General features: G+C 39.6%; 1 protein-coding gene across 2 annotated transcripts; it reads left to right on the top strand.

The window, feature by feature from the left end:
* Positions 1 to 5,670: 5,670 nt before the first annotated feature.
* On the top strand, positions 5,671 to 22,459 carry RXYLT1 (ribitol xylosyltransferase 1). Of its 2 annotated transcripts, XM_004766599.3 has the most exons (6): positions 5,675 to 5,996; positions 6,804 to 6,959; positions 11,053 to 11,155; positions 15,122 to 15,436; positions 18,623 to 18,793; positions 22,030 to 22,459. In XM_004766599.3, exons 1-6 carry the CDS (start codon positions 5,828 to 5,830, stop codon positions 22,445 to 22,447), a joined length of 1,332 nt encoding a protein of 443 aa, XP_004766656.1. In that variant the 5' UTR covers positions 5,675 to 5,827; the 3' UTR covers positions 22,448 to 22,459. The 2 variants fall into 2 exon arrangements, with proteins under 2 accessions (XP_044927613.1, XP_004766656.1); XM_045071678.1 differs by lacking the exon at positions 15,122 to 15,436 and having other exon boundaries at positions 5,671 to 5,996.
* Positions 22,460 to 25,793: the final 3,334 nt, after the last annotated feature.

The raw sequence follows: 25,793 nt of genomic DNA, 5'->3' as shown, positions 1-25,793 counted from the left end.
AAAAATAAAAAGAGGGGCACCTGGGTGGCTCAGAAGGTTAAGCCTCTGCCTTCAGCTCAGGTCATGATCTCAGGGTCCTGGGATGGAGCCCTGCATAGGGCTCTCTGCTCAGAGAGAGAGGCTCCCCCCCTCTCTCTGCCTGCCTCTCTGCCTACTTGTGATCTCTGTCTGTCAAATAAATAAAATCTTTAAAAAAAAAATTACAGTTTGGGGTGCTTGGGTGGCTCAGTCAGTTAAGTGTCTAACACTTGATTTCAGCTCAGGGTAATGATCTTGAGTGTGTGTGTGTGTGTGTGTGTGTGTGTGGTGGGGGGTAATGAAATTAAGCCCTGCCTCTGGCTCTGAGCTTCTAATTTTCTCCCTCCCTCTCCCTCCGCCCCTCCCAGCCCGCTCGCTTGCACTCTCTCTCACTCTCAAATAAATAAATCTTCAGAAGGAAAAAAAAATTACAATTTGCTTATTTCCCAATGTCAATAAATTTCAGTAGACTTTCTTCACTTATTTGTATCATCGCCATACTTACACAGAAAAAAATGTATTTTATTGGGATTGATTCTTATCAATTTAATATAGCTATATAGTTAATGACTTATAAGTTGTTACATGGCCACCCCCTACCAGAAGTATCTGACTGTAAAATAACAACAACAACAACAACTTTATTTGAAGCAAAGACTTCTGGCCCGCCAAGCTGTAAAAAAAAATCTCTTAAAGTAGTTAATACATTTCTTGAGTATTACTGAAACATTGATAAACTTAGGGAAGAATTTTGGCCAGGTATCTCAAAATATTTGTACTGTGGATTTCTAAGAATAAATGTGTACTATTTCTGAGGCAGCTGGCAGAAGGCATTGGGACTTCTTTCTTAATATTTTGTTGATTAATAATTTTTCCTTTTGCAGACAGAGAAGAACATTTCACCAAATAAAATGTTTAGACTTGCTTTAGTTTAATTTGCCTCATGTTCCTTTATCTATACCTTCCCTCCCACCTTTTACCTTCCCAGGTCTGGTTCCCTATCCCCGGAGCTCCAAACTCAACGTTATTTACTTGGTTTCTTTTTCCACACTGCTCACCTCCCCACCAATTTTCTTTGTCTTTCCTTCTCTCTCCTCTCACCCATCCCAGCCTGAGGAGATTCCGGTAATATGCAGAAAGTAGCTCTCAGCCCTAGCACACACATTGAAAGCAAAGAGAAAGAAAAATGAATCCTGCTATATTGAGATCAATTCAAAGATATATTCCTTTGTAACCTAAATACATCACCAAAATTTATTTTCAAATTGTACAGTCACTTGTAGTTTGAAGCAAAACAACACTTCCATATGTATGGTCCTCTCCCCTATTCAAGACAACCTCAACCCCATAGTAGTTGTAACTTGCATATCATTCTCTATAATAAAACCATTAGTAGCACTTGAGTGTACATTGATACAGTGGGTGTTTTATGTAAGCTATAAAATAAATAAATATATATATATTTTATATATATACAATATTATATATATAATATATATATATACCTTCCCATATATACATACATACAACATACAACAGCTGCTATCTGCTGTTCGTCTCCCCCAAGAGACCACCAGAATAACCTGGTGATTAAAGAAAGCTAAATTTATTAAGTCTACTACAATAAGGGAGACCAGGGCTTTCACAGGAACTTAGAAGTCTCAGAAGGAGGAAGATAGCAAGTGATACTTTATAGGTTACGGGCATCTGAGTAAAAATGGCTTAGGACAACTCTTTTAAGACAAGGAATTTGGAGGGGGGGGGATTGGGCAGAGTTTTTGACATCATAACTTAGGGCTGGTGGTATGGTGGCCAATTTGTCCTTGGTTTTCTGGCACTTTCCCAGAGTTAAGCATTGAAGATTTTATTTATTTATTTATTTGACAGAGAGAGAACACAAGTAGGCAGAGAGGCAGGCAGAGAGAGAGGAGGAAGCAGGCTCCCTGCCTAGCAGAGAGCCCGATGCAGGACTCGATCCCAGGACCCTAAGATCATGACCTGAGCCGAAGGTAGCGGCTTAACCCACTGAGCCACCCAGGCACCCCAGAGTTAAGCATTGAAAACCCTTCATCCCAGGGATCCCTTCAGTTCTGGGCAAACAAAGACAAGTGGACACCCTAATAGGTGGGTACACCATTATGATGATTTTGAAACAAGTCTTGATAACCAAGATGTTTTTCCATAAGTAAAGAATTTCGTGAGTTTCCTAAGTGAAGTATTTGCCCAGATAAACCATCTATTTCAGCTAAATAATATTTGCCATTAAGATTGAACTCTTTGTTCAGATTAACTAGTTTGCAGGAATTAGCTAAAATAAACAGTGAATTTAGTTATTAATTTATGACCTTAGCCTCTTTGGCAAGAATTTACAAGAGAAAAGTCATGTTAGTGTAGATGGCCTGGGTTCTCAGTTCTGATACTTAAGCTATGTGGCTACAGGTGGTCTCAATTTTCCCAGTAGATCTACCTAGTGTTTTTTTAATACTAATAAGATCTAACCAGAAGGGGTGCCTGGGTGTCTCAGTCAGTTAATCATCTGCCTTCAGCTCAGGTCACGATCCTGGGGTCCTGGGATCAAGTCCCACATTGGGCTCCCTGCTCAACAGGGAGTCTGCTTCTCCCTCCGATTCTGCCCCTTCCCCCCTGCTCTCATACACTGTCTGTCTCTCAAATAATTAAAATTCTAAAAATAAAAAAATAAAGAATTCAACCAGCAAATATTTACTAAAGACCTAAAATATGCCAGAGCCTGTAGTAGGCACCAGCGATACTATGAAAAGTAAATCTGTAGAGTGATCCAAGGCTGGTGATGCATTATCATCTACAAACACATATTTAGCATCTATTAGCTTTCAGGTGATACACTAAAGATTAGTCACTGAAGACAAGGCATTCCTGCTACTCTAGTCTCCCCTAATCCTGCTAATAAACATTTCATTTTGACTTAAATTATTGAGTTGCCTTTAAATTTTACTGGGAAAAAAAAGACAAATCATCCACCCCTAAGAAAATGGCTATCTCATATTTTCCTTCTACATCAGTAGTAACAGTGGGTGCACCTGGCTGCTTAGTTGGTAAAGCAGGTGACTCTTAATCTCACCCCACATTGGGTGTGGGGCCTACTTTAAAAAAAAAAAAAAAAAAAAGGCAGTAACACCATCCTTCCAGCTAGAAAATTACGAAGTTTTCTTTGATTCCTCACTATGGCTCAGAGCTGATACTTCCTCAGTACTGTGTCTTAACTGTTTGAAAACAGCAACACCTTCAAATTCAAATCATTGAGTTTATTTCTATTCAAAATGCTCTGTTTTCTTTTTTTTTTTTTTTTTTTTTTTTTTTTTTTAAAGATTTTATTTATTTATTTGACAGAGAGAGATCACAAGTAGACAGAGAGGCAGGCAGAGAGAGAGAGGGAAGCAGGCTCCCTGCTGAGCAGAGAGCCCGATGCGGGCCTCGATCCCAGGACCCCGAGATCATGACCTGAGCCGAAGGCAGCGGCTTAACCCACTGAGCCACCCAGGCGCCCGCTCTGTTTTCTTTTTAAAATATCACTCTAAAGATTCTTTTTTTTTTTAAGATTTTATTTATTTATTTATTTATTTGACAGAGAGAGATCACAAGTAGACAGAGAGGCAGGCAGAGAGAGAGAGGGAAGCAGGCTCCCTGCTGAGCAGAAAGCCCGACATGGGACTCGCGATCCCAGGACCCTGAGATCATGACCTGAGCCAAAGGCAGCAGCTTAACCCACTGAGTCACCCAGGTACCCCACTCTAAAGATTCTTAATGACAACAACAAAAGCCAAACCTGAAACAAAATGAAACAAAAAGCACATCATATTTCTCTGGAGAAAAGACCAAAAATGAGAATCTGTAAGTAAAGGAATTTTCACCTCTTCACTTAGTGGCAGTTTTGAGTAAGAAAATAGCTTGGTTGGATATACATTATTATCCCATTGATTGTACTCAAAGTACTTTGGAAACTTCTTTGTTCTCCCTTTTTGTACTACCTTGTTTTATATGCTCAGCTGTGGTACAGAGTCATTCTTTGATAATATATTTAATTTAGAGGAACAAATGAACATTATTCAGAATCAAATTGGAAATTGTATCATTAAGATCTATGATTAAACTCAAGCAGTTTGTTATTAGATTCTGATATTGTTAAGCAAAACAAAACAAACAAACAAAAAAAATTCGTATTAAAAAAGAAGGATGTGATGAGGGGCCAGAACACAACTACAATAATGTCAGGAACACAAAACTGAGAACAGATGTAGGAATTTTAGTCAGATATCAAAAAAGTATGAGCTGTTGGTCAAGTCACCTCACCCCGCTGGACCTAAATTTCCTCCCAGCCATAAAATTTTTCTCATCAAATTATCTACACGTCAAGATAGAAGACAGAGACCTGACCCCAAGAACATAAAATTCTGGAAAGGTAAGTTTTTTGCTAATGGAGGAGATGGAACCTTTATCCAGAAATGTTAAGAAGAAGACTGAATCAGTTTAGAGGGTTGAATCAGTCAAGACACAGCCAGTGGAAGGCTCTGATGACCCACTCCACACTTGTGTTCTACAACTCTCTAGCTACCAAGACTTCCAAACAGGTTGAAGGACAAAGCAATACTCAGGGGTACCTGGCTGGCTCAGTCGGTAGATCATGTGACTCTTGATCTCAGGGTCATGAGTTGAACCCCATGTTGGGCAAAGATACTACTTTTAAAAAAATGCTAAATGTAACTGACAAAAAATTGTAGCCCAACATCACAAGGACTTGACAAAGAAAGTTTATTGACAGGATTCAATTTTACAGCCTTTATTTGACAAAAGACTATATGCCTGTGTGCACTCAAGTCTTATCAGTAATAAAACTTAATTTTCTCAAATACTGTAGTAAGATATACATAACAAAATTTGCTATTCTAACCATTTCTAAGTGTACCACTGAGTGGCATTAATTACACTGACAATGTTGTGCCACTGTTACCACTTAACTTCTTTTTTTAAAGATTTTATTCTTAAACAACCTCTACACCCAGCTATGGGGCTCAAACCCCCAACCTGTAGCCCATGTTCCACCAACTGAGCCAGCCAGGCACTCCACCACTTAGCTTTTTTAAATAGACATGTATATCATTTTAAATAGACATGTAAATAGACATGTATATCATCAAACATGTATATCATGTTTTAAATAGACATGTAATGTGGCAGTCCTCCTGGTAAGCCATGGGAACAAAAACTACAATGGGTCATGCCTTCACATGGACGTCATGGATCATGGTGGGTGGTAGTGTTTGGGTTTGTTGGTTTTGGGTTTTGTTGTTGTTGTTGTTGTTGTTGTTTTTTTAACGGCCAGATAACAGGTAAGCTTTTCTGTACATGGGGAGGCGGACAGGGTTGAAAGAGGTCCGCGGTAAACTACAGAGGTCAAGGAGCAGAGCGCTGTTAAGATGAGATCTCCCAACGTCCAGTTTAGAAGACCCATGCCCACAGGCTACCAAAGCCCGGGAAGAAGCCACGCCTAAGGCGGGGCGGGGCGGGGCGGGGAGGGGCGGGGCGAGGCGAAGCCCTAGGAGCGGCTTGGGAGGGGCCTGAGCTGGGCGGCGCGAGGGGCGAGGCGGAGGCGCCGGGGCAGCTCCGGGGCGGGGCTTGAAAGGAGGCGGGGTCATTTCTGGTTACTTCGCCCCCGCCCCCCAGCCCGCCCGGCCTGGCCTGCCCCTGAAGCCGCAAGGCCACGGTCCCGAGCGCCGGCTTCTCCTCCGGCCCAGCGCCAGGGTGGTGGTGGCGGACGGGAAGCCGGAGTGGGATGCGGCTGACGCGGAAGCGGCTCTGCTCGTTTCTCATCGCCCTGTACTGCCTCTTCTCCCTCTACGCCGCCTACCACGTCTTCTTCGGGCGCCGCCGCCGGCCACCGGCCGCGTCTCTGCGTGGCCTAAGGAAGGGGGCGGCCTCGGCGCGGGAGAGGCGCGGCCGAGGTAGGACACTGGGCGGCAGCTGACCCGCCTCGCGGGTCCGGGGGCCATTCCAGGGTGCGCCTCGCCCCCTCCAGCTCTGGGTAGCCGGCCCTGGGCTCGGGCTCGGAGCGTGTGCGGCTGTCTCAGTCCTCGCCCGAATCTCACACGCCGGCCCCACTCCCCACCTTCAAAGCGGGCTGGCGCGCACTCTGTGAAACACGTCTTGAACCTGCAAGGCGTTGTCACGGAATGCCAGAGATTTCTGGGAAGACCGCTGGGTTGAAGACCTCTATTTCCTCATTGAAACAAAGAGCCTTCTCTAATTTTGTCCTGATTTGGGAAGGCCTCGGTGCCTTACCTCCAGATGGTGGTCATCTGTCCTGTATTTTGACCTATGTCAGAATCGGAGTCAGACTTAGCTCTCCCTTTTTTTCAGAATTTTTCTCAATAAAACTGTTGGATACTTTCCATTCTGAAGTCAAGTTTTTATGTATAGCTTCCGTATACACAATCTATAAAGAATAGCAAATGTTAAACTTATAACGATACCTATTATCCAGTTATTTTAGAAGGTCTCATTTGTGAGAGATAATTTTGTGTCTCCTATTAACATTTTAAGATCTTTCAGAATAAAGATTTAATAAAAATTAAATTCTGATTTCTTTTTTTTAATTGTATGTGTTTAATCAGTTCAAATTCAGTTGCTTTAGCTCTATGAAAAGCTGAAATTAGCACTCTCTGACACCTAATTTAAATGGCTTGAACTTATCTACAACTACAGCTCTACCTTACTGATAAACATTGTTTGTAACTCTTTTTACAACACAGAACAATCTAGTCTGGGAAGTGAAGAATGGAATCCTTGGGAAGGAGATGAAAAAAATGAGCAACAACAGAGATTTAAAACTAGCCTTCAGATATTAAATAAATCCACAAAAGGGAAAACCGACTTCCATGTACAAATCTGGGGGAAAGCTGCCATTGGTAAGTTAATGTATAGAGCTAAGACATGTAAAAAGAATCCTAAATGTACTTTATTAATATTAAATTCAATTCATTTTAATACATTATTTATTTCATTTGTTAATTAAAGCATCATGACACATTTTCTTACTTTTCATTGATATTTTCACTTCTGACTTCTGTTAGACAATATCTATATAAATACACACACATAAAAATCTGTTGTGGGTCTTGAGAAGATTACAGCTTTATGTGTAGATACAAAGTAGAATATAAGCATCATTATATAGAAATGCCTATGTCAACTGAATTTTTATGAATTTATGTATTTATTGGACACTTGACACGCAAGTATAAGATGTGACCCCTCCCCTTGATGGCCAAACAAGTTTGGGAAACATTGAAATGAACAAAGTTAAACAAGGTTCTTTATTCCAGGCCATTCTAAGAGCCCTTAATATGCCACTGTTCATTATAAATATGTAAGGGGGATATAGGGTATAGCTAATTAAACTTGAATACCCATAAAAGCATTTTGCTCTGAGTATCATGAGATTCTAGAGTTCCAAGTTATATATTATGCTTAGAGAATGGGACCCTAAATGAGGGTTACAAGAGTCAGAAAGAATTTAGTGAATTAAAAAGGGGTTTGTTAGACCTTTAAACATGAGTTGAATTTATCTACAATAAGGGATAATGGTAGAAAGGACCAGATGAGAAGGAAGTAATCAGAGAATGATGCTTTGACCTTAGTGTTTCATAAATTCATTCATGCTTGCATCAAATATGCATCCTTGAAGACCACTACTGACCTCCAAATTTCAAGTATTTAGATCTAGGCTCTAATCATCAGGTTCTAGCAACGTTTTTCCTTAAAAAATCTCTAATATTAATTACATCCTTTAAGTTCCTACTTCCCCATTCTAGTTTTTAATTAATTCTACATCTTAACAGGTTTTCATGTTTCCAGCCTTTTCGCTTTGCATTCAGTAAGCACAGTGACAGATGAGTTTTATCAAACACTGCTTTTCATCAGTCTATTTCCCAGGCACATGGGATTCCAATTCCATTCCTATTCAAAAAGGAGGGGAAAGGGGGCACCTGGGTGGTGTAGTCAATAAAGCATTAGACTCTTAGACTCCTGATTTCAGCTCAGGTCCTGATCTTAGGGTCGTGAGATCAAGCCCCATGTTGGGCCCTGTGCTCAGTGCAGAGTTCTCTCCACTTCTGCCCCTTGCCCTACTTGTACTCTCTCTGTCTCTTTCTTTCTCTCTTGCTCTCACTCCTGCTCTCAAATAAATAAATAAAATCTTTAAAAAAAAAAAAAAAAGGAGCGGGGAAGGTGGGAATGAAATCACTGGTCCACTCAATTCTAAATTACAGCCAGGCAAACTGTTAGGTTTCAAGGGCTGGGAATTATGGCTCAAAACTTTGCCTCTGGTCTTACAGCTCTACCTTTGCAGTCATCCTTTCTTTGTCATGAATGGTAGCATGTGCTTGCAGCTGGGTGGTTTTATCAGCCAGTATCCTGCTGGTAGGATTTAGGAATCAGTACCCTTCTTTCATTTCAACATCTCTCCATCTCCTTCATCCAAGCCAGCAGTGTTTCTGCTGATAAAACATTTTCAAGAAGCTTGTGGGTCTCCTATGTATGTCACAGGGATTAACTCTATTAAACAAGAACTCTTCCAGGTCTTTCCTGGAGAATCTCATCTCTGTTTCTGGCTTCTGCTGAGATAGCTGAGAAGACCCACAAATTACACACCTAATACCTATGTGACTGAATATTTTAACCTTCTTATCGTTTTGAGGCATTAGCAAAAAATATTCAGCTACATCCTTCACCTTCTTTCAGAAACATGCCTTCCTGACAGGGAATATCCTAGTTTTCCACCCTTTGCAATTCAACAAGCTGAGACTTTCCCAAATCATCAAGTCCTGGCTCCTTCTTGCTTAACAGTTCCTCCCTCAATCACTCTTTCCTCTTACATTTACTATAATTAGCAAGAAGAAGCCAGACCACAGCTTCAGCACTACCTGGAAATCTCTTTAGCTAAATATCCAAGTTTATCACTTACACATTCTACTTTTCATACAACTTCTGGACATAATTCAGCTAAACATTCTGGTGCTATTATAAGCAGGATCCCCTTTTCTCTGGTTTCTAATAATATGTTCCTCATTTCCTTCTGAGCCCTCACCAGCAACACTTATAACCTGCATATTTCTACTCACAGTCTGCTTAGATGTTTATAAAATCCAGTATGGGATTTATTTCTATTGTGCTTTTTCTCTTCTGAGTTCTCACTAGTTGAGTCACTAGCACTCATACTTCTACCTATAACCTGTCTAAGACATTTTAAAATCATGCTCCTCAAAGTTCTTCTAGCCTGTCCCCATTGCCCAATTCCAAAGGCACTTGCAGATTTTAAAATATTTATTATAGTAGTATCTCATTTCCAGATACCATAATCTCTGGTTTCCTTTAGCTGCCATAATTCATTACCAAAATTTTAGTGAATTTAAACAATACAAATTTATTATCTTTTTAAAAATTAAGATGTAATTGACATATGACATTATATTAGTTTCAGGTATACAACATAATGATTTGAGATATTTGTATTTTGTGAAGTTATCAACATAACAAGTCTAATTAGTATCTTTCACCACACACACTTATACTTTTTTTTCTTGTGATGAGAACTTTTAAGATCTACTCTCTTAGCAACTTTCAAATATATAAAACAGTATTATTAACTATAGATAGTCATCATAAACTTAAGTCTTACATTTTTGAAGGTAGAAGTCTAAAATGTGTCCACAGGGCTGTATTCTTTTTAGAGGTTCTAGAGGAGGATCTCTTTCCTTGACTTTTGCAGCTTCTTGAGATCTGTTTCCTTGACTTCTGTGACATTGCTTGACTCCTGGCCCCGCTTCACTCCAACTTCTATTTCCATCCTAATACCTCCTCCCCTCACTCTGACACCCTTACATCCTTATAGGGACTCTTATGATTGCCTAGGGCCCATCCAGATAATCCAGGATAACCTCCCATCTCAGCATCCTTAATCACACAGAAAATTTCTTTCAGGGGCGCCTAGGTGGCTCAGTCAGCTAAGAATCTGCTTTTGACTCGAGTTATAATCCCAGGATCCTGGGATCGAGCCCCACATTGGGCTCCCTGCTCAGTTGGGAGCCTGCTACTTCCCCTACTTGTGCGCTCTCTCTCTCTCTCTCTGTGTCAAATGAATAAGTAAAATCTTTAAAAAAAAGTTTCTTTTGCCATATAGGATAATGTATTCATAGATTCTAGAGATTACATCTCTGGATATCTTGGGTGGACAGGGAAGCATTATTGGCCACCACACGTGGAAAGCTTTATCTGTTTGGCTAGGTGTTTAAATAGTTATTTTTGTGGGTGTCCTTTAGTACTGGGGCATAATGAGACCAGAACAAAGCACTTCTGACAATGTAAGTAAAACAGGGCTCTCAGATTATTTCATTCTGCTTTCCTCTACTCCCAGAGCTTTCATTCCGGTGAAATGACAGTAAAATATCAGGAGACGCCTTAAGGAGATAGATGCGAAGGCTTTTGTCTGCAGAGAACATGATGCCGTGAGGGGTGTGTGTTTAAGTGAGGAGGAGTTACTATCTCCCTAATATATTCACTGTATGCATAGATACATGAGCTCCTCTAGTGGTGTTTTGCAAAAAATGGTGAATTCCCCTAGTTTATTGTAATACAGAAAACATTCTAATCATGTAGTAACTAACATTATAACACATGTTGGGATAAAATAGGTAGTAATAGGTTTCTCAGATTTAGAGTAAGAGAGGTTATTGTCTTTAATATAACCTGCATTCTGCCACATTTCACACTGACTTCTGAATTCTGTCATATATTAACCGCCATATTGATGGTTTTGAGCTATTGCTTGGCAGAACTGCCTGCCAGAGGACCAAAAAGGAATACAGTCTGTTTTCCTGGTCAAATTTTATAAATTATATAAATTTATAAATTATATAAATGAGCAGAACGTAAACTCATCACACACCATAGTAAACCAGACAGTAAATTGGCTTGTTCTTGTTGTTTTTTTTTAATTACCAGGTTTGTATCTCTGGGAGCACATTTTTGAAGGCTTACTTGATCCCACTGATGTGACTGCTCAGTGGAGAGAAGGAAATTCAGTTGTAGGAAGAATACGTTACAGGTATTAATTGTGCAACGTTAAGGTTTACGGTGTTTCTATACAATGTTTTATGTAAATATGAGAAGAAAAATAAGAGGAAAACTTATTTAGAGACAATATTTCCACTTCCACTTGTGAATAGAAAAATGAATCTCATGAATATATATTGTATTTACAGCTTACCTGAACATTTTACAAGATACTTCCTTTTTTTAATTTTGTCTGTTTCATTTTTATCAAAACATTTCTGATTATGGGAAAGTTCATGCTCCAAATTTTATAACATTTGATTGTTGATAAGCATTTAATATGCCATACCTTGAAGGAATAATATATAGTCTTAAAAATATTTTCATTTTTCTTTTTCAGATGTTAGTCATGTTCACATACTTTATAATACTCAAGTGGTAGCAAAGTTATTGTTAAGACTTGTGAAAATTTTATAAAAATGCTTATATATGAATTCTTTCATGATTTGATGGTATATATTGCCATTTTAATGCAGTTACTCGGAAATTTTTTTTTTTTAAGATTTTGTTTATTTATTTGAGTGAGAGAGCACAGAGGGAGAAGCAGACTCCCCACTGAGCAAAGAGCCTAATGCAGGACTCAATCCCAGGATTGAGCTGGGACCTGAGCTAAACAAAGCCAGACACTTAACCCACTGAGCCACCCAGGGTCCCCCAGAAATCTCCCTTTTTGTTTTTTTTTTTTTCCTGATTCAGTAAAACCAATGTATCATTAAGACATCTTAAGTTTTTATTTTTATAAAACTTTTACCTATGACTCCACATTTTCTAAAAATTTTTATGAAGGTAGAATTATGATTATTTTCTTAAGGAAAAAATGCGGTAATTTTGCTCAATGAAAGAGTGCTATTTTCTATTATATTCTGCTTTCTTGTTGAAATAAAAATTATTTTAAATGCTTATTTCAGGAGCACCTGAGTGGCTCAGTGGCTTAAAGGCCTCTACCTTCAGTTCAGGTCATGATCTCAGGGTCCTGGGATCAAACCCCACAGCATCTGGCTCTCTGCTCAGCAGGGAGCCTGCTTCCTCCTCTCTCTCTGCCTGCTTCTCTGCCTACTTGTGATCTCCGTCTGTCAAATAAATAAACAAAATTATTTCATGTAACAATTGTACTACTAGGGGGAAAAATGTCAACTAAAGATTCAGGTTTCTATTAGGATTCCAGTTATTTCCCACAGAAATCAAAAAGAAAAGCTATGGTTAATCTCAATTTCGTTTGAAGTTTCTCTTCTCCTTTAATTCTTGTTTACTTTTTACACACGTGGAAAGCAATTTCATTTCATGTATCTTTTCAAAGTAATTTTTCTTGAGAAGTAAACAGGTTTTTATATTTTTTAAGATTTTATTTATTTAAGTAACATCTATCCCATCATGGGGCTCAAACTCTTGACCCTAAGGTCAAGAGTCACACTCTTCTCCAACTGAGCCAAAATGGGTGAATTTTATGAAATGTAAATTAAAACTTACTCTGTCATGATCTTTAGAAATAAGTTCAACTTTTTTTCAACTTTTTCTTAAAACAGCAGATGCTAATTGAAATACCATAATTGAGCTCTGATAATAATAAATTAAATAATGTGGCATCTAGCTTTTGTTTTCTCAAATGGATGGACAGTTAGTTTCATATCTTGTGATAATTCCTGCATATGGACATTACAGGACTCAGAAGGCAGTCTTTTAAAGATAAGCAAAGGCCATGATGAGCAAAGTAAGATTCCTCCTAAGAAATTAAAAATGAAGTTGCCCTATGAAATTAAACTGTAAATCAATATACGATAGATATGAGTAGAAATAGGCAAAGTTCCTTTAAGAGACAGAATGAAACGCAGGCTTGCTTGTAACCTAACTGAACATATTAATATAAAGAATGTATCGATAAGGTTTCTGAGAAGGTATATGAAGGAGAGATAATATTCAGTTCTGGAAACAGAAAGGAGAAGGGAAGGTAGGGAGATGTTCCAGTACCTATTTAAGTAATAGTAAAAGTAATAAAACTAATAATAGCAGCAAGACTCCTATAGTGATTCCTTTGTGCCAGGTTCTGTTCTAAGCACTGTACATCTGTTAATGCATTTAGTTTTCAAAATAATCCTGCGAGGGGGTCTGGCTAGCTAAGTTGGTAGAGCATGTGACTCTTGATCTCAGGATTGTGAGTTTGAGCCCCATGTCAGGTGTAAAGATTACTTAAAAATAAATAAACTTCTGGCAGTGCCACTGCTGCAGGGTCACAGTCACTCACACACTCCATGAAGACATGGCAAAAATGTCCAGCCCTACCTAGTGCATCAAATCTCTGATTGCTGGAAAGGGGGTAACAACTGCACGGTCTCCAAGACAGAGTTCCTAACATTTATGAATACAGAACTGGCTGCCTTCACAAAGAACTGGAAGGACTCTGGTGTCCTTGACCACATGATGAAGAAAATGGATGATAGGCAGCTAGATTTCCGGAATTTCTGCTGCTTTGATGGCCTGGTCATAGCTTTCCATGATTCCTTTACAAGGAAGTAAAGGGCCTAAGGGCCTCTTGGGCCTGCCCTCCAGACCACCCCCTTTCCTTCAAAGCAGCCTCCCAATCATCACCTCCTCCTCACATCCTATTTGGACCCTGAACCCAGAGCATCCACTGCCCTTTGCAGGCCAGTCCTGCTGGTAGTTAATAAAGAGATAGCGTTGTTTAAAGTAAAACAGAGTTTTTATTACATCTTTCCTTTTTTAAGATAGGTTTATAATTTAAAAGACTAATAAGTGGTTATTATAGTAACTTGAAAAGTCAGAAGACATTTTCATCACTCATAATTCCACTGTGCCCAGAATTCCAAAAACAAGGTTAGACAGCATTTCGTTATGTCTACTTCCGGTCTTTTTTCTATGTCTAGCATTATGTCATTAAAATTGTACTATAGATGCAATATTGTTTCTTGCTTTTTCACAGAGAATAATAGAACATATTCTCATTTACCCATGATGAAGAACCAACTAATTCTAGCTCTCTGTCATATTTCCTTTAGACATTTAACTTTCCTCTTTTTTTTTTTTTAAGATTTTATTTATTTATTTGACAGTAGAGATCACAAGTAGGCAGAGAGGCAAGCAGAGAGAGGGGGTAGGGAAAGCAAGGCTCTGTGCTGAGCAGAGAGCCTGATAATGGGGCTTGATCCCAGGACCGTGAGATGACCTGAGCCGAAGGCAGAGGCTTAACCCACTGAGCCACCCAGGCACCCCAACATTTAACTTTCCTCTTAAAAGAATTAAATATTCCCAGTAATAGGGAAGCTTTCTTTGTACTATTCTCAAGTTCCTTTTCTCTTGCTCCTCCTCAAAGGCAACCCTGTAATGATTCTGGTGTGTATGTGTATCCTCCCATTCATATTTTTATATTTATACTTATACTAGATTTAAGCACAATTTTTTATATTGTACTTTCAAATATACATAGAATTATCATATTTTTTGAGACTTAACCTCTGTGGATGTTTATAATGCCACCCTCCGTCTCTCACTTAACCTCCCTTTCTCACCTCCAATTCATCACTTACCCTTCCTTCAGATAAAGAGTGAAACAGTAACTCCCACATAAAAGAGGTGGGAACTACTGACTTAAACTATACAGAGGAGAAACTATACAGAGTTTCACACAATTCAGCTTTGAATAGTTTACCAGGTCAAACTCTGGCCAGCACGTATTTTGAATATGGTTAAAGTAACAACAAAGCTACCACATTTCTGATTATCATATGCAGTTGATCTTACTACAACCAAAGCTTCCCATTGATTTACATCCATGCTCTATCATTCAAACCTGTTCAGGAAAACTTGCATTATAGAAATTATGTTTCTAGAAAGAATACAGATTACATCTCACTGTAGCTTTTATGTAAAATCTTTTAAAAAATTCTGATATCAAATACCTTTGTTCTTTGTCTCATGCTCTTGTTTTGTTGTATTGTTTTAACAGCTTCATCACTGGCCCAGCTGTAGTCCCAGGGTACTTTCCCATAGATGTGAATAACGTGGTACTGATTCTAAATGGGAGAGAAAAGGCTAAGATTTTTTATGCCACCCAGTGGCTACTTTATGCACAAAATTTGGTGCAAACTAAAAAACTCCAGCATCTTGCCGTTGTGTTGCTTGGAAATGAACATTGTAATAATGAATGGATAAACCAGTTCCTCAAAAGAAATGGAGGCTTTGTGGAGCTGCTTTTCATAATATATGACAGCCCCTGGGTTGATGATGTGGATATCTTTCAGTGGCCTTTAGGAGTGGCAACGTAAGTACAAAATACTATTAGGTACTTATAGATTCTTTAAGACCTGAATTTCTGAATCAGGAATATTGAACTTTAAGTTTGTAATAAACATAGTTCTGGGATCATCTGGGAGGCCACGTACAATCTTTTCCATGGAAAAAGTCTGGTTTGGTCTCATGCTACAATAATAATAATGATGTTGGTTGGTTTTATAGAGAGTGAGTGGGGAAGAAGGGCAGAGGGAAATGGAGAAAGAGAATCTTTTTTTTTTTTTTTTAAAGATTGTGTTTATTTGAGAGAGAGAAAAAATGAGAGGAGAGAGGTCAGCGGGAGAAGCAGACTCCCTGCAGAGCAGGGAGCCCGATGTGGGACTCGATCCTGGAACTCCAGGATCATGACCCTGAGCCGAAGGCATGTTGCTTAACCAACTGAGCCACCCAGGCACCCGAGAAAGAGAATCTTAAACAGTTTCCATGGCCAGGACTCAATCTCACAACCCTGAGATCATGACTTGAGCCAAAATCAGGAGTCAGATGCTTAACCAACTGAACCACCCAGGCGCCCCCAGAGTATTTTAGCATTTTATAAGGAGAGCAGATAAGTTAGCTTTTTGTATTTTAAATCTCCAAGGCATAGGATGAATTTCAAGTTTATCAGTAGTGATAAAGAGATGGCTAAAAGAGAATGACAGAGAGGCACACATTCTTAAAACAACTATACAATCTATATAATTCATAGTAAAAACAAACAAAAAGATCTTACTTGAATATTAAGGGGTGCCTGGGTGGCTCAGGTGGTTAAGCATCTGTCTTCGGCTCAGGTTATGATGCCAGGGTCCTGGGGATTGAGCCCTGCATCGGGCTCCCTGTTCACTGGGGGGTCTGTTTTTCCCTCTGCCTTCTGCTCCCCCTGCTTGTGCTCTCTCTCTCGGTCTTTCTCTCTGACAAATAAATAAAATATTTTTTTTAATTTAGAAAAGCAGTATTAAGTCAGAAGGATTCCATACCCCTGAATTTGGGAAGATCATAATATGCTCAGAACTGCCACTGAGACTTGTTGAACTTGCACAAATCTTTTCTTTAATAAGAGGGGTTAAGTAATAACAAAGGCTTTTAAATATGTCTGTACCATCTTTCTATAAAATTGAAGCTTATTTTTTATCTTTCTGTTAATGAAGTGTGTTTAGTTGACTTTAAGAGAAGTTAAACTTATGTCCAGCACTAATATATAAACCCCAGGGTTCTGTCTCTTGTTCACTGTATTGGCAGAGTCTAAAACCAAGCCTGCACAGAGTAGACAATGAATACTTGTCAAATGGATGAATTACAAGAAATTTCATTAACATGCTCTCTGAATCAGATATTCCTTATTCACTCATCACTTGTTACCAGATGGGACCTTAAACTATTGCTTAGTTGGTACACAAATATCACCAGAGAAGTGTATTAACAAGACATATTTGAGGGCCCACCCTATAGTACTCCAATCTAGTAGGTTTTTGGTAGCATCAGACAAAAATTTTTTATATTAGGTATAGCAAGATACAAGACTCTGAAAATTCCATCCCTTGAGTAGAGCTCATACTCATAAAATGCTCTGAAACAAAATTACTCTTTCACAGTAACTCTATGTAGCCTATTCATACAATTTCCATGATGAAAACCCTTTGTAATTCTGTTATTGTTGGACTAGACCAATACCCTTTTTATGGATCTGGTGGTTTTCAACCAGAAGCAGTTTTGCTGCCCAGGAAACATTTGACAATGTCTGGAGATAATTTTTGGTTGTTACAAGTGGAAGGGGGAGGCAACAATAGCATCTGGGATGCTGCTAAATGGCCTACATGGCAGATAACAGCCTCCACAACAAAAAATGAACTAGTCCAAAATGCCAATAACACAAAGGTTGAAAGAACCTGTTATAGAATATTATATAAAGCTTCACCCTTATAGGAAGGTTATATCTCAGGCACACAGTTAGGTCTCTAATATTTCCAAATGCCCATAAGAATAGGTCAATTGCAAAAGGCCTCTTTGATATGCCATGAGAGGTTTTAAAAATATTTTTTGTTATTTTTTTAAAAGGTAAGTTATTGTTTTTTTTTTAAAGATTTACTTACTCATTTGAGAGAGAGAGACTGTGTGGGGAAGGGGCAGAGGGAAAAGGAGAGAGAGAGTCTTAAGCTGACTCCACACTGAGTGCAGAGCCCAACTCAGGGCCCTATCTCAAAACCCCGAGATCATGTCCTGAGCTAAAACCAAGAGTCAGAGACTTAACTGACTGTGCCACCCAGGCACCCCAATTTTTTTTAATCTACTTGAGGGGTACCTGGATAACTCAGTTGGTTGGCCATCCAGCTCTTGATTTCAGCTCAAGTCATGGTCTCAGAGTCCTGGGATTCAGCCCTGCGTTGGACTTCTGTGCGCTTGGCATGAGTCTGCTTGGGATTCTCTCTCTCCCTCTCTCTCTGCTCCCTCCCTTCCCTGCATGCATGCATCTCCCCCAATAAATAAATAAATTAAAGAATAAAATCTTTTTTAAAAATCATCCTATAAGGGCGCCCGGGTGGCTCGGTTGGTTGAGCAACTGCTTTCAGCTCAGGTCATGATCTTGGAGTCCCAGGATTGAGCCCTGCATCGGGCTCCCAGCTCCATGGGGAGTCTGCTTTTCCCTCTGACCTTCTCAGCTCTCATGTTCTCTCTCACTCTCTCTCTCAGAAGAATAAATAAAATCTCAAAAAAAAAAAAAATCAGCCTGTAAGAGCTCTTTTTAAAAATCTACTTTAAAAGCCTTTGGGAAATTGGAGCTCTCTGCTATAGAAATGTGTATTCTATAATCTTTCCATCATTAAAACATTCATTAAATCATCATCATTATGAATGTGGATTATTTATAATTTGAAGGTCTTGAATGCAACCTTCTTTATAACTACAAGTTATGGAAGTTGAAGAGTGTTAAAAAAACATTTCAGACACTTAATCTCTATGGCAGTTTTGTAAAAGATGTCAATGTGAGGTTATTTTTTTAAATTAGTGGATTCAGGGACTTTTCCAAAGTAAGTGTGGAAAATTATAGTTTGAGGTTTAGAAAATCATACTTGAAATCTCTCCTCTCTGCATCATCATGCTACCTAAGTTGTTAGGTTATACGATAATTTGCCAATCCTACTGTCATATACTATTAACTCATATGTACTTATTTTTATAGATACAGGAATTTTCCTCTGGTGGAGCCAACTTGGTCAATGCTGCATAATGAAAGGCCCTACTTATGTAATTTCTTAGGAACTGTTTATGAAAATTCATCCAGACAAGAACTGATGAACATTTTGAAACAAGATGGGAATGATAAGCTTTGTTGGGTTTCAGCAAGAGAACAGTAAGTTCTATGTTTACTTGATTCACCCATTTTGTTCTCCAGTCCATGAGTTGCTTTATGCAGCAGCACAGGTCTCCAAAGAGACATTGTTAGCTTCATTAATACCAGTCTTCCTGCAGAAGATATATCAGTAAATAAGGCTCTGTAGAAACTGGGTTGTATGCATTTAAAATTGGGACAATCTCCTATAGCTATAGTCCATCCTTTAGAGGAATGCTAGTAACTATCCTATGCAAATGTCAATTGTTCAAGATTCCCCCAATATTTGTTAGTTAGACCTGACACATAAGTGATTATGAATGCCAGTAAGACCTTAGGTTCATCCCTGAGATGTTTGGCAGACCAGTTTCAGTGTTCCAAGAGTGGCATGAAGTACTCCTTAGAGAACTGACAGCACCCCGAGGACAGAACAGGACACACTATTCTCTGAATCCCCAGATCTAACATAGGACCTTACACAAAATAGGCCTAAGATAAGTGGGGAGTGGATGGTTGGATGGATGGATGAATTTAACTTTCTTCCATCTTTTGCATGGTAATCATGAAAACAGTTCATGGAGTAAAGGAGAAATTTTGGAATTATTCCTTTTGTTTTTAAATAAAAAAATGTAGTTTCATGTGTAGCGTCATCAGAGAAGAAATGCCTTAAAAATGTCCCTCCAGATCTAGAAATATATTAATTGTAGCAGATACTCTCTTTTTGAAGTCATAACTGCCAACTCAAACAACAGAGTTAGAGTGAGTGTAACCATACTGCATCCATTCAGTCACCAGCTGTTTTTCAAGCAACTGCTATATGCCTGAAACTCTCTCAGCCCTGAAGGATACAGCAGGGAACAAAACAGTCAAAATTCTATGCCCTCCTAAAACTGAAATGTTTGTTGGAGGAGACAAGCCAGTAAAATATATTGTGTGTCAGAAGAAGATAGATGCCATGTAAAAACAGCTGAGCAGAGGAGGGATGTAGAGAGGACTAGGCATCAGGAGTGGAGCATCTGCTGTTTTAGAATGGCTGAGGAAAGCTCCAGTATGAAGCACAGGCCAGAAGAAGCTGCAGGAGTGAACTCCATTTCTATTTAGGAGAAGGGTAGTCCAGGCAGAGGGAAAGCAAATGTGAAGAGCCCCAGGAGGACAGTATACCAGGAAAGGGATGAATGAGGACAGTATAAAGTATCAAAGTATTGTAGAAATAGAATTCTTCTTGTAATTCCTCTTCCAGCATTGCGCCTGGAGGTCGAGTGGGTGTCCTCCTTGCTTCTTTCGCATTGCTACTTCAGACCCTTCTCCTTTTTTCCTTCCTAAAACCTCCCATTTTGAATGTCATATCAGCAAACAACCATCCAGCAAAACCATCCATTGTTCTTCCTCTTTGAAGTCATTTACTGACCCGGGGGTTTATCTCTTTCGCTCTGTGAAAAGTTTAGTTCTGGCACACTCTCACTCTCTCCCACGTTACTCCAACCTAATTCTTGGTGATTCCCAATCTACGTAGATGGTCCTTCTTTCACCTTGGTCTTATAGTCCTTTACCCCCGTCTTCCAATGATCTGGTCCAACAGTTGGCCTTGGCCACTCAGTGTCATGCTCATTTCTTAGACTTTATCATTACACACACTCCGTCTTCTCTGTGATCTCAGGTTCCAGCATCTCTCTCTAACCACCATTTTCTATCATTCCAGCTCACTCACTGTAAATATCTGACTCCAACAGGTTAGCTGGGATTTATAATCCATTGTTCTTACTACCTTTTCATTGGCCTTTGCTCACCTCATCTTTACTTTCTTCTTCTCCCCACTTAAATGTCATAGTCAACTATGACTGATACACATAGTTCCTAATTCCCTAATGGAGCAAACCCTAACTCTAGTTAAATCCAGCTCTCTTAACCTGCACCATACCTGCACCGTGCAGACACACACACACACACACAGAATCGTGCCAATAGACCTTGCTTTATTTTTTTTTTTTTTAAAGATTTTATTTATTTATTTGACAGAGAGAAATCACAAGTAGATGGAGAGGCAGGCAGAGAGAGAGAGAGAGAGAGAGGGAGGGAAGCAGGCTCCCTGCTGAGCAGAGAGCCCGATGCGGGACTCGATCCCAGGACCCTGAGATCATGACCTGAGCCGAAGGCAGCGGCTTAACCCACTGAGCCACCCAGGCGCCCTAGACCTTGCTTTAAATACACAATCTTGACTCTCAAGTGCCCAGCAATCAGGTGTTTCCCTTATCCATATATTTTCCCCTCTCCTACAAGACTGTTTTATACCTTCTTCTCTTCTTCTCTCCTTTGACCCTTTTGCTTATTTCATGGAGACAATAGGAACAGTCGGGAGAGAATGTGAAGCTTTCTAGAGGTCTCTCAACCTCTTCCCTTGCTCCTGTACAGTCTATTCTCAACACAAAGGCCAGATTAATTCTGATAAAACGTGGATCAGGTCAGTCACCCTGTGAACACAGCCTTCCACGATGGAATGCTCTGACTTTATCCTCCATCCCTCTCCCCCTCAGTTACCTTGCTTCAACCAGCCTGGCTCTTCCTTGTTCTTCCTTGACCTTGACCTTGACCTTGCCAGGCACACACTGTACTTACACTTCACTCAGTTCTCCCCTGAAATGTCTGCATGTTTTGCTGCCTCACATCCACTGTATGCTCAGATGCTCCTGCATTGAGACGTTCCCCGCTTACCTCTTTAAAACCACGACTACTAGTTCAGAAACCCCCTCCTCACTTCTCTGCTTTGTTTTTCTTCATAATATTTAAACCTAAAGAACATACTGACTGGTTTGCTATCCATCTCCATCACTGGCACTAGAATGTAAACTCTGTAAGAACACAGTGTTGGAGGGTGGGTTAGAAAAAGAAGACCTGGCCCTCAGAAGACATTTAGCTGGCTCAGTTGGCAGAGCATGAGACTCTTGAATTTGGGGTTGTGAGTTCAAACCCCACACTGGGTGTAGGGATTACTTAAAAATAAGATCTTAAAAAATATATATATATTGGCTAGATTAACGTTCGTTCAGAAATGTCATGGTGACTATTAGATTTAAACATATGCCACTGTAAACTTCTCAAACTCTTAAATATTTTCAAGAAATCTATTTGGGCAAGATTTTATTTCTTTCTTCTGCCTGTCATCTCTGTAATGTGTCCACCATTACCTGTAGCTGACATTTTCCCTCACAAAAACATGCTTAGTAAAGTGAAAATGACAGTTGTTTTTCTGATTTTTTTAGGTGGCAGCCTCAGGAAACAAATGAAAGCCTTAAGAATTATCAAGATGCTTTGCTTCAGAGTGATCTCACATTGTGCCCGGTAGGAGTAAACACAGAATGTTATAGAATATATGAGGCTTGCTCCTATGGCTCTGTTCCTGTGGTAGAAGATATAATGACAGCTGGCAGCTGTGGAAATACATCTGTTTACCATAATGCTCCTCTGCAGTTACTCAAGTCCATGGATGCTCCCTTTATCTTTATTAAGAACTGGAATGAACTTCCTGCTGTTTTAGAAAAAGAGAAAACTCTCATTTTGCAAGAAAAGGTTCAAAGAAGAAAAATGTTACTTCACTGGTATCAGAACTTCAAAAGAGAGCTAAAAAGGAAATTTACTAATATTTTAGAAAGCTCATTTTTAATGAATAATAAAGGGTAGCTCAAATCTTGAGCTAAGATTTGCTTTTTAAAGTCATTTCTAATACGTGTGTATGTGTGTGTGTGTGTGTGTGTCTGTGTATAAATGTTCTTTGAGGTACCCTCGTAGACCCTAGATTATGTATGTAGTGTTAACTAAGTGCTCTGTTGTTGGGTCACTCCTGAAAATGAAGTTAAAATGTTACTCAAACTCACTTTTACTAAGTCAGATGATTTAACATTTATCAACTCTTCTGAGCCATTCATATCCACTCTAGAAGCAGTGTTCTGTGATGGAAAGATAGATATAGAGTCAGATAGAACCTGGGTTGAAATCTTGCCTCTACACCTACTACCTGAGCAAGCCATCAAAGTGTCCTGAGTCTTGGTTCCCTTCAATGTGAAATGAAGACAGTGGTACCTCGTAGGTTAAGTTTTAAATATGAAATGAAATAATATATAAAGTATCCAATATATATAGTAAATGCTAAATAAATACTAATTTCTAATTCATTTTTTACTCCCTACTAGTTGATAAGATTAAATTTAAATATTTTAATACATGTTCAATTACATAATTTGGAAATAATCATATACCGTGTCAAGAATGTATGTGGATAAATCTTACAGAGTTAGACCTTTAGATCACTCAACTTTTCTTGGAGTAGGTGCCTGGATATACAATTTTGTCATAATTCATACATAATGGCCCTAGGTATTCAACAAGTCTAAATTGCCCCTATGCTTTCTTAGACCTAGAATTCCTACAGAGGTGTCCACACCTTCAGGTCTGGCAGCCTGGATAAGAAGATAAGAAGGATAAGAAGGACATTACCTCTGCATTATATTGGAACATCATGATGCTGGCACAACACTATCCGGTTCTGATGAAACTACCAACCTACAACCCCGCTAATAGCCCTGCACTCAGGGAGCCATAGTATATCACCTGGTCTCCCCTTTTCCCACACTTCAGGTGATAGCTAACAGCACATTATTCAAGGACACTCTGTTGATAGGCTTCCTGATGATCCTGAACATTAGTACCCAAAAGTAATATTAACAACAATAACAATAACAACAACTAAGGCAAATAGCTAGTTCAAGGCTTATTGAACTAGGAAACACTGAGAACCTGACAGTGAACTAGAGGAGCAGAAACTGAAAGGCTGTAATGGAATAGGAGCCATAACCTGGTATTGGGACAACAAAGAAATGCTCAGGACAAGCTCAAGGAGAGAGAAATCTGAACCCAGGGCATTGTGGTGGTTCTTAATGGGTTTCTAGCTCCCGCTCCCATAAATTTTGAGATTGCTTTTTCATTTCATCTTTGTGATCCTCAGAATTACCTCCTTTCTTCAACCTCATCCCTCCTTGCCCGTGGTTTCTTGAGCTGACTTCCAAACCCAAACAGCCTACCCAGAACAAGGACCATATGTTTCATCTCTTGGAGTCCACATTTGCCTTTCTTTTGAATAAGAGTAGATGTTAGATTCGACGTTATAACATGATCCTCCTTTGACTCAGTTAATGAAGTCTTTGTATTATGTTTTACCAACAAAATGACACCATCTTTCTTTCTGTGGTACTTAGTGCTTCCCATAATCCTTGCGAAGAATGCTTTCTGCATCAATATATTTGTTGCTAGCCAGGCCTTTGGAATGGCAAGACCACGGGGCAACAGACAAGTGAATTATATCAAAAGAAATTTTTCAGAGGCACCTGGGTGGCTCAATCATTGGAGTGTCCAAACTTCATCTCAGCTCAGCTCATGGTCTTGGATCATGGGATCAAGCCCCACGTCAGGCTCTGTGTTCAGTATGGAGTCTGCTGGAGATTGTTCCCCTCTCCATCTCCCTCCCCCTCCACTTCTCCCTCTGTTGGCCCTTTCTCTCCCTCCCTCAAATAAATAAATAAATAAAATCTTAAAAAAAAAAAAAAAAGAAAGAAATTTTCCAGTGTTTTCCAACATCCTTCCCTATTCTATGGAGTTTGTGGCTTACTTTTTAAGAGGCAACTCCAAGCCATCAGTTGTCTCTAGTATTAGTTGGGAATCTGCCTATAAGGTTCTGATGGTTTGCATTACAAAATTGAAGTCCCTAAAGCTTAATACTCCAGAACCTATCAAGATCTGAATGAAAAGTTTTACTAAACCAGAAATACAGGCTGAGGCCAATGCTGGAATGGAACTACATTATTTCAGATTGTTTTTCTGTCAATAACAGAGAATTTTCCACCTCAGGGGTGTCAGAGGCAGGCCCCTGGCCAGGGCGGCCTCCACCATTAAAAGATGGTGCCTGGCTAGTTGCCAGGTTAGGATTGCCTCCTGAGACTAAGCGGAATGCCCAAAGAGGAAGTAAACAGCATTGGTTGCTAGCGAAGTTGTTCGTTTAGGTGCACAGCCTGATTCGCTCCCTCCTGTACCCTGCTTGCTGATTGGTCATGTAAACGTATATAAGTGTGTAGACTTCCGGAAATAAAGAGAGAGAAGATACATCTGAACTGGGGCTTCTTGTCGTCCTTGTGGGTCGAGGGCGATAAGGGGGTAACCAGGCAGCAGACTACATTCAAACATTAAATATTTTGTAACATACCATACAGGAATTTACTTAAATATTAGGAATTAAAAAAGAAAAAAGTTCTGTCCTCAAGGGCTCACAGCCTGATGGAAGAGAAAATTACATAGATATTACAGAATATTCATGCTAAGAATTCCAGTAGACATATTTACAAAGAATTAACAGATCAGATAAAGACCTGTCTGTCCAGGGGTAAAGCATTCAAACTTGTCTTGAGCGGAATTTAAAGGACAAATACAGGGGTTCCTGGGTGGCTCAATCAGTTAAGTGTCTGCCTTTGGCTCAGGTCATGATCCTGGAGTCCTGGGATGGAGGACTCCCACTCAGTGGGAAGCCTATTTCTCCCTCTGCATCTCCCTCTGCTGCTACCCCTGCTTGTGCTCTCTCACATTCTCTCTCTGTCTCTCTCTTTTTCTCAAATAAATACATAAATAAAATCTTTTTTAAAAGTAAAAGATAAGGGGTGCCTGGGTGGCTCAGTGGGTTAAGCCGCTGCCTTCAGCTCAGGTCATGATCTCAGGGCCCTGGGATCGAGTCCCACATCGGGCTCTCTGCTCAGCAGGGAGCCTGCTTCCCTCTCTCTCTCTGCCTGCCTATCCATCTACTTGTGATTTCTCTCTGTCAAATAAATACATAAAAAAATCTAAAAAAAAAAAAAAAGTGAAAGATAAATAGATTTGGTGGCATCTCAGCACAGTGAAAGGACATTGGGGCAGCATTTTTCTTCTAAGATCAGCTGAAACTGAGACATTCCTGGTGCATTGGTTGAGGAAACAGGCTTCTGGGATG

Source organism: Mustela putorius, unplaced genomic scaffold (genome assembly GCF_011764305.1).
Source record: "Mustela putorius furo isolate JIRA1106 unplaced genomic scaffold, ASM1176430v1.1 tig00003988_pilon_pilon_pilon, whole genome shotgun sequence".
NCBI classification, from domain to species: domain Eukaryota; kingdom Metazoa; phylum Chordata; class Mammalia; order Carnivora; family Mustelidae; genus Mustela; species Mustela putorius.
The sequence above is the reverse complement of the archived record's forward strand: the minus strand, read 5'-3'. Positions and strand labels throughout refer to the sequence as shown.

Bases quoted from the DNA above. Each gene is read 5' to 3' on its own strand.
- RXYLT1 (XM_004766599.3), top strand. From the start codon at position 5,828: ATGCGGCTGACGCGGAAGCGGCTCTGCTCGTTTCTCATCGCCCTGTAC. The intron at 6,960-11,052 runs GTAAGTTAATGT...TTTAATTACCAG, and splicing joins CTGGGGGAAAGCTGCCATTG to GTTTGTATCTCTGGGAGCAC. The intron at 11,156-15,121 runs GTATTAATTGTG...TTGTTTTAACAG, and splicing joins GTAGGAAGAATACGTTACAG to CTTCATCACTGGCCCAGCTG.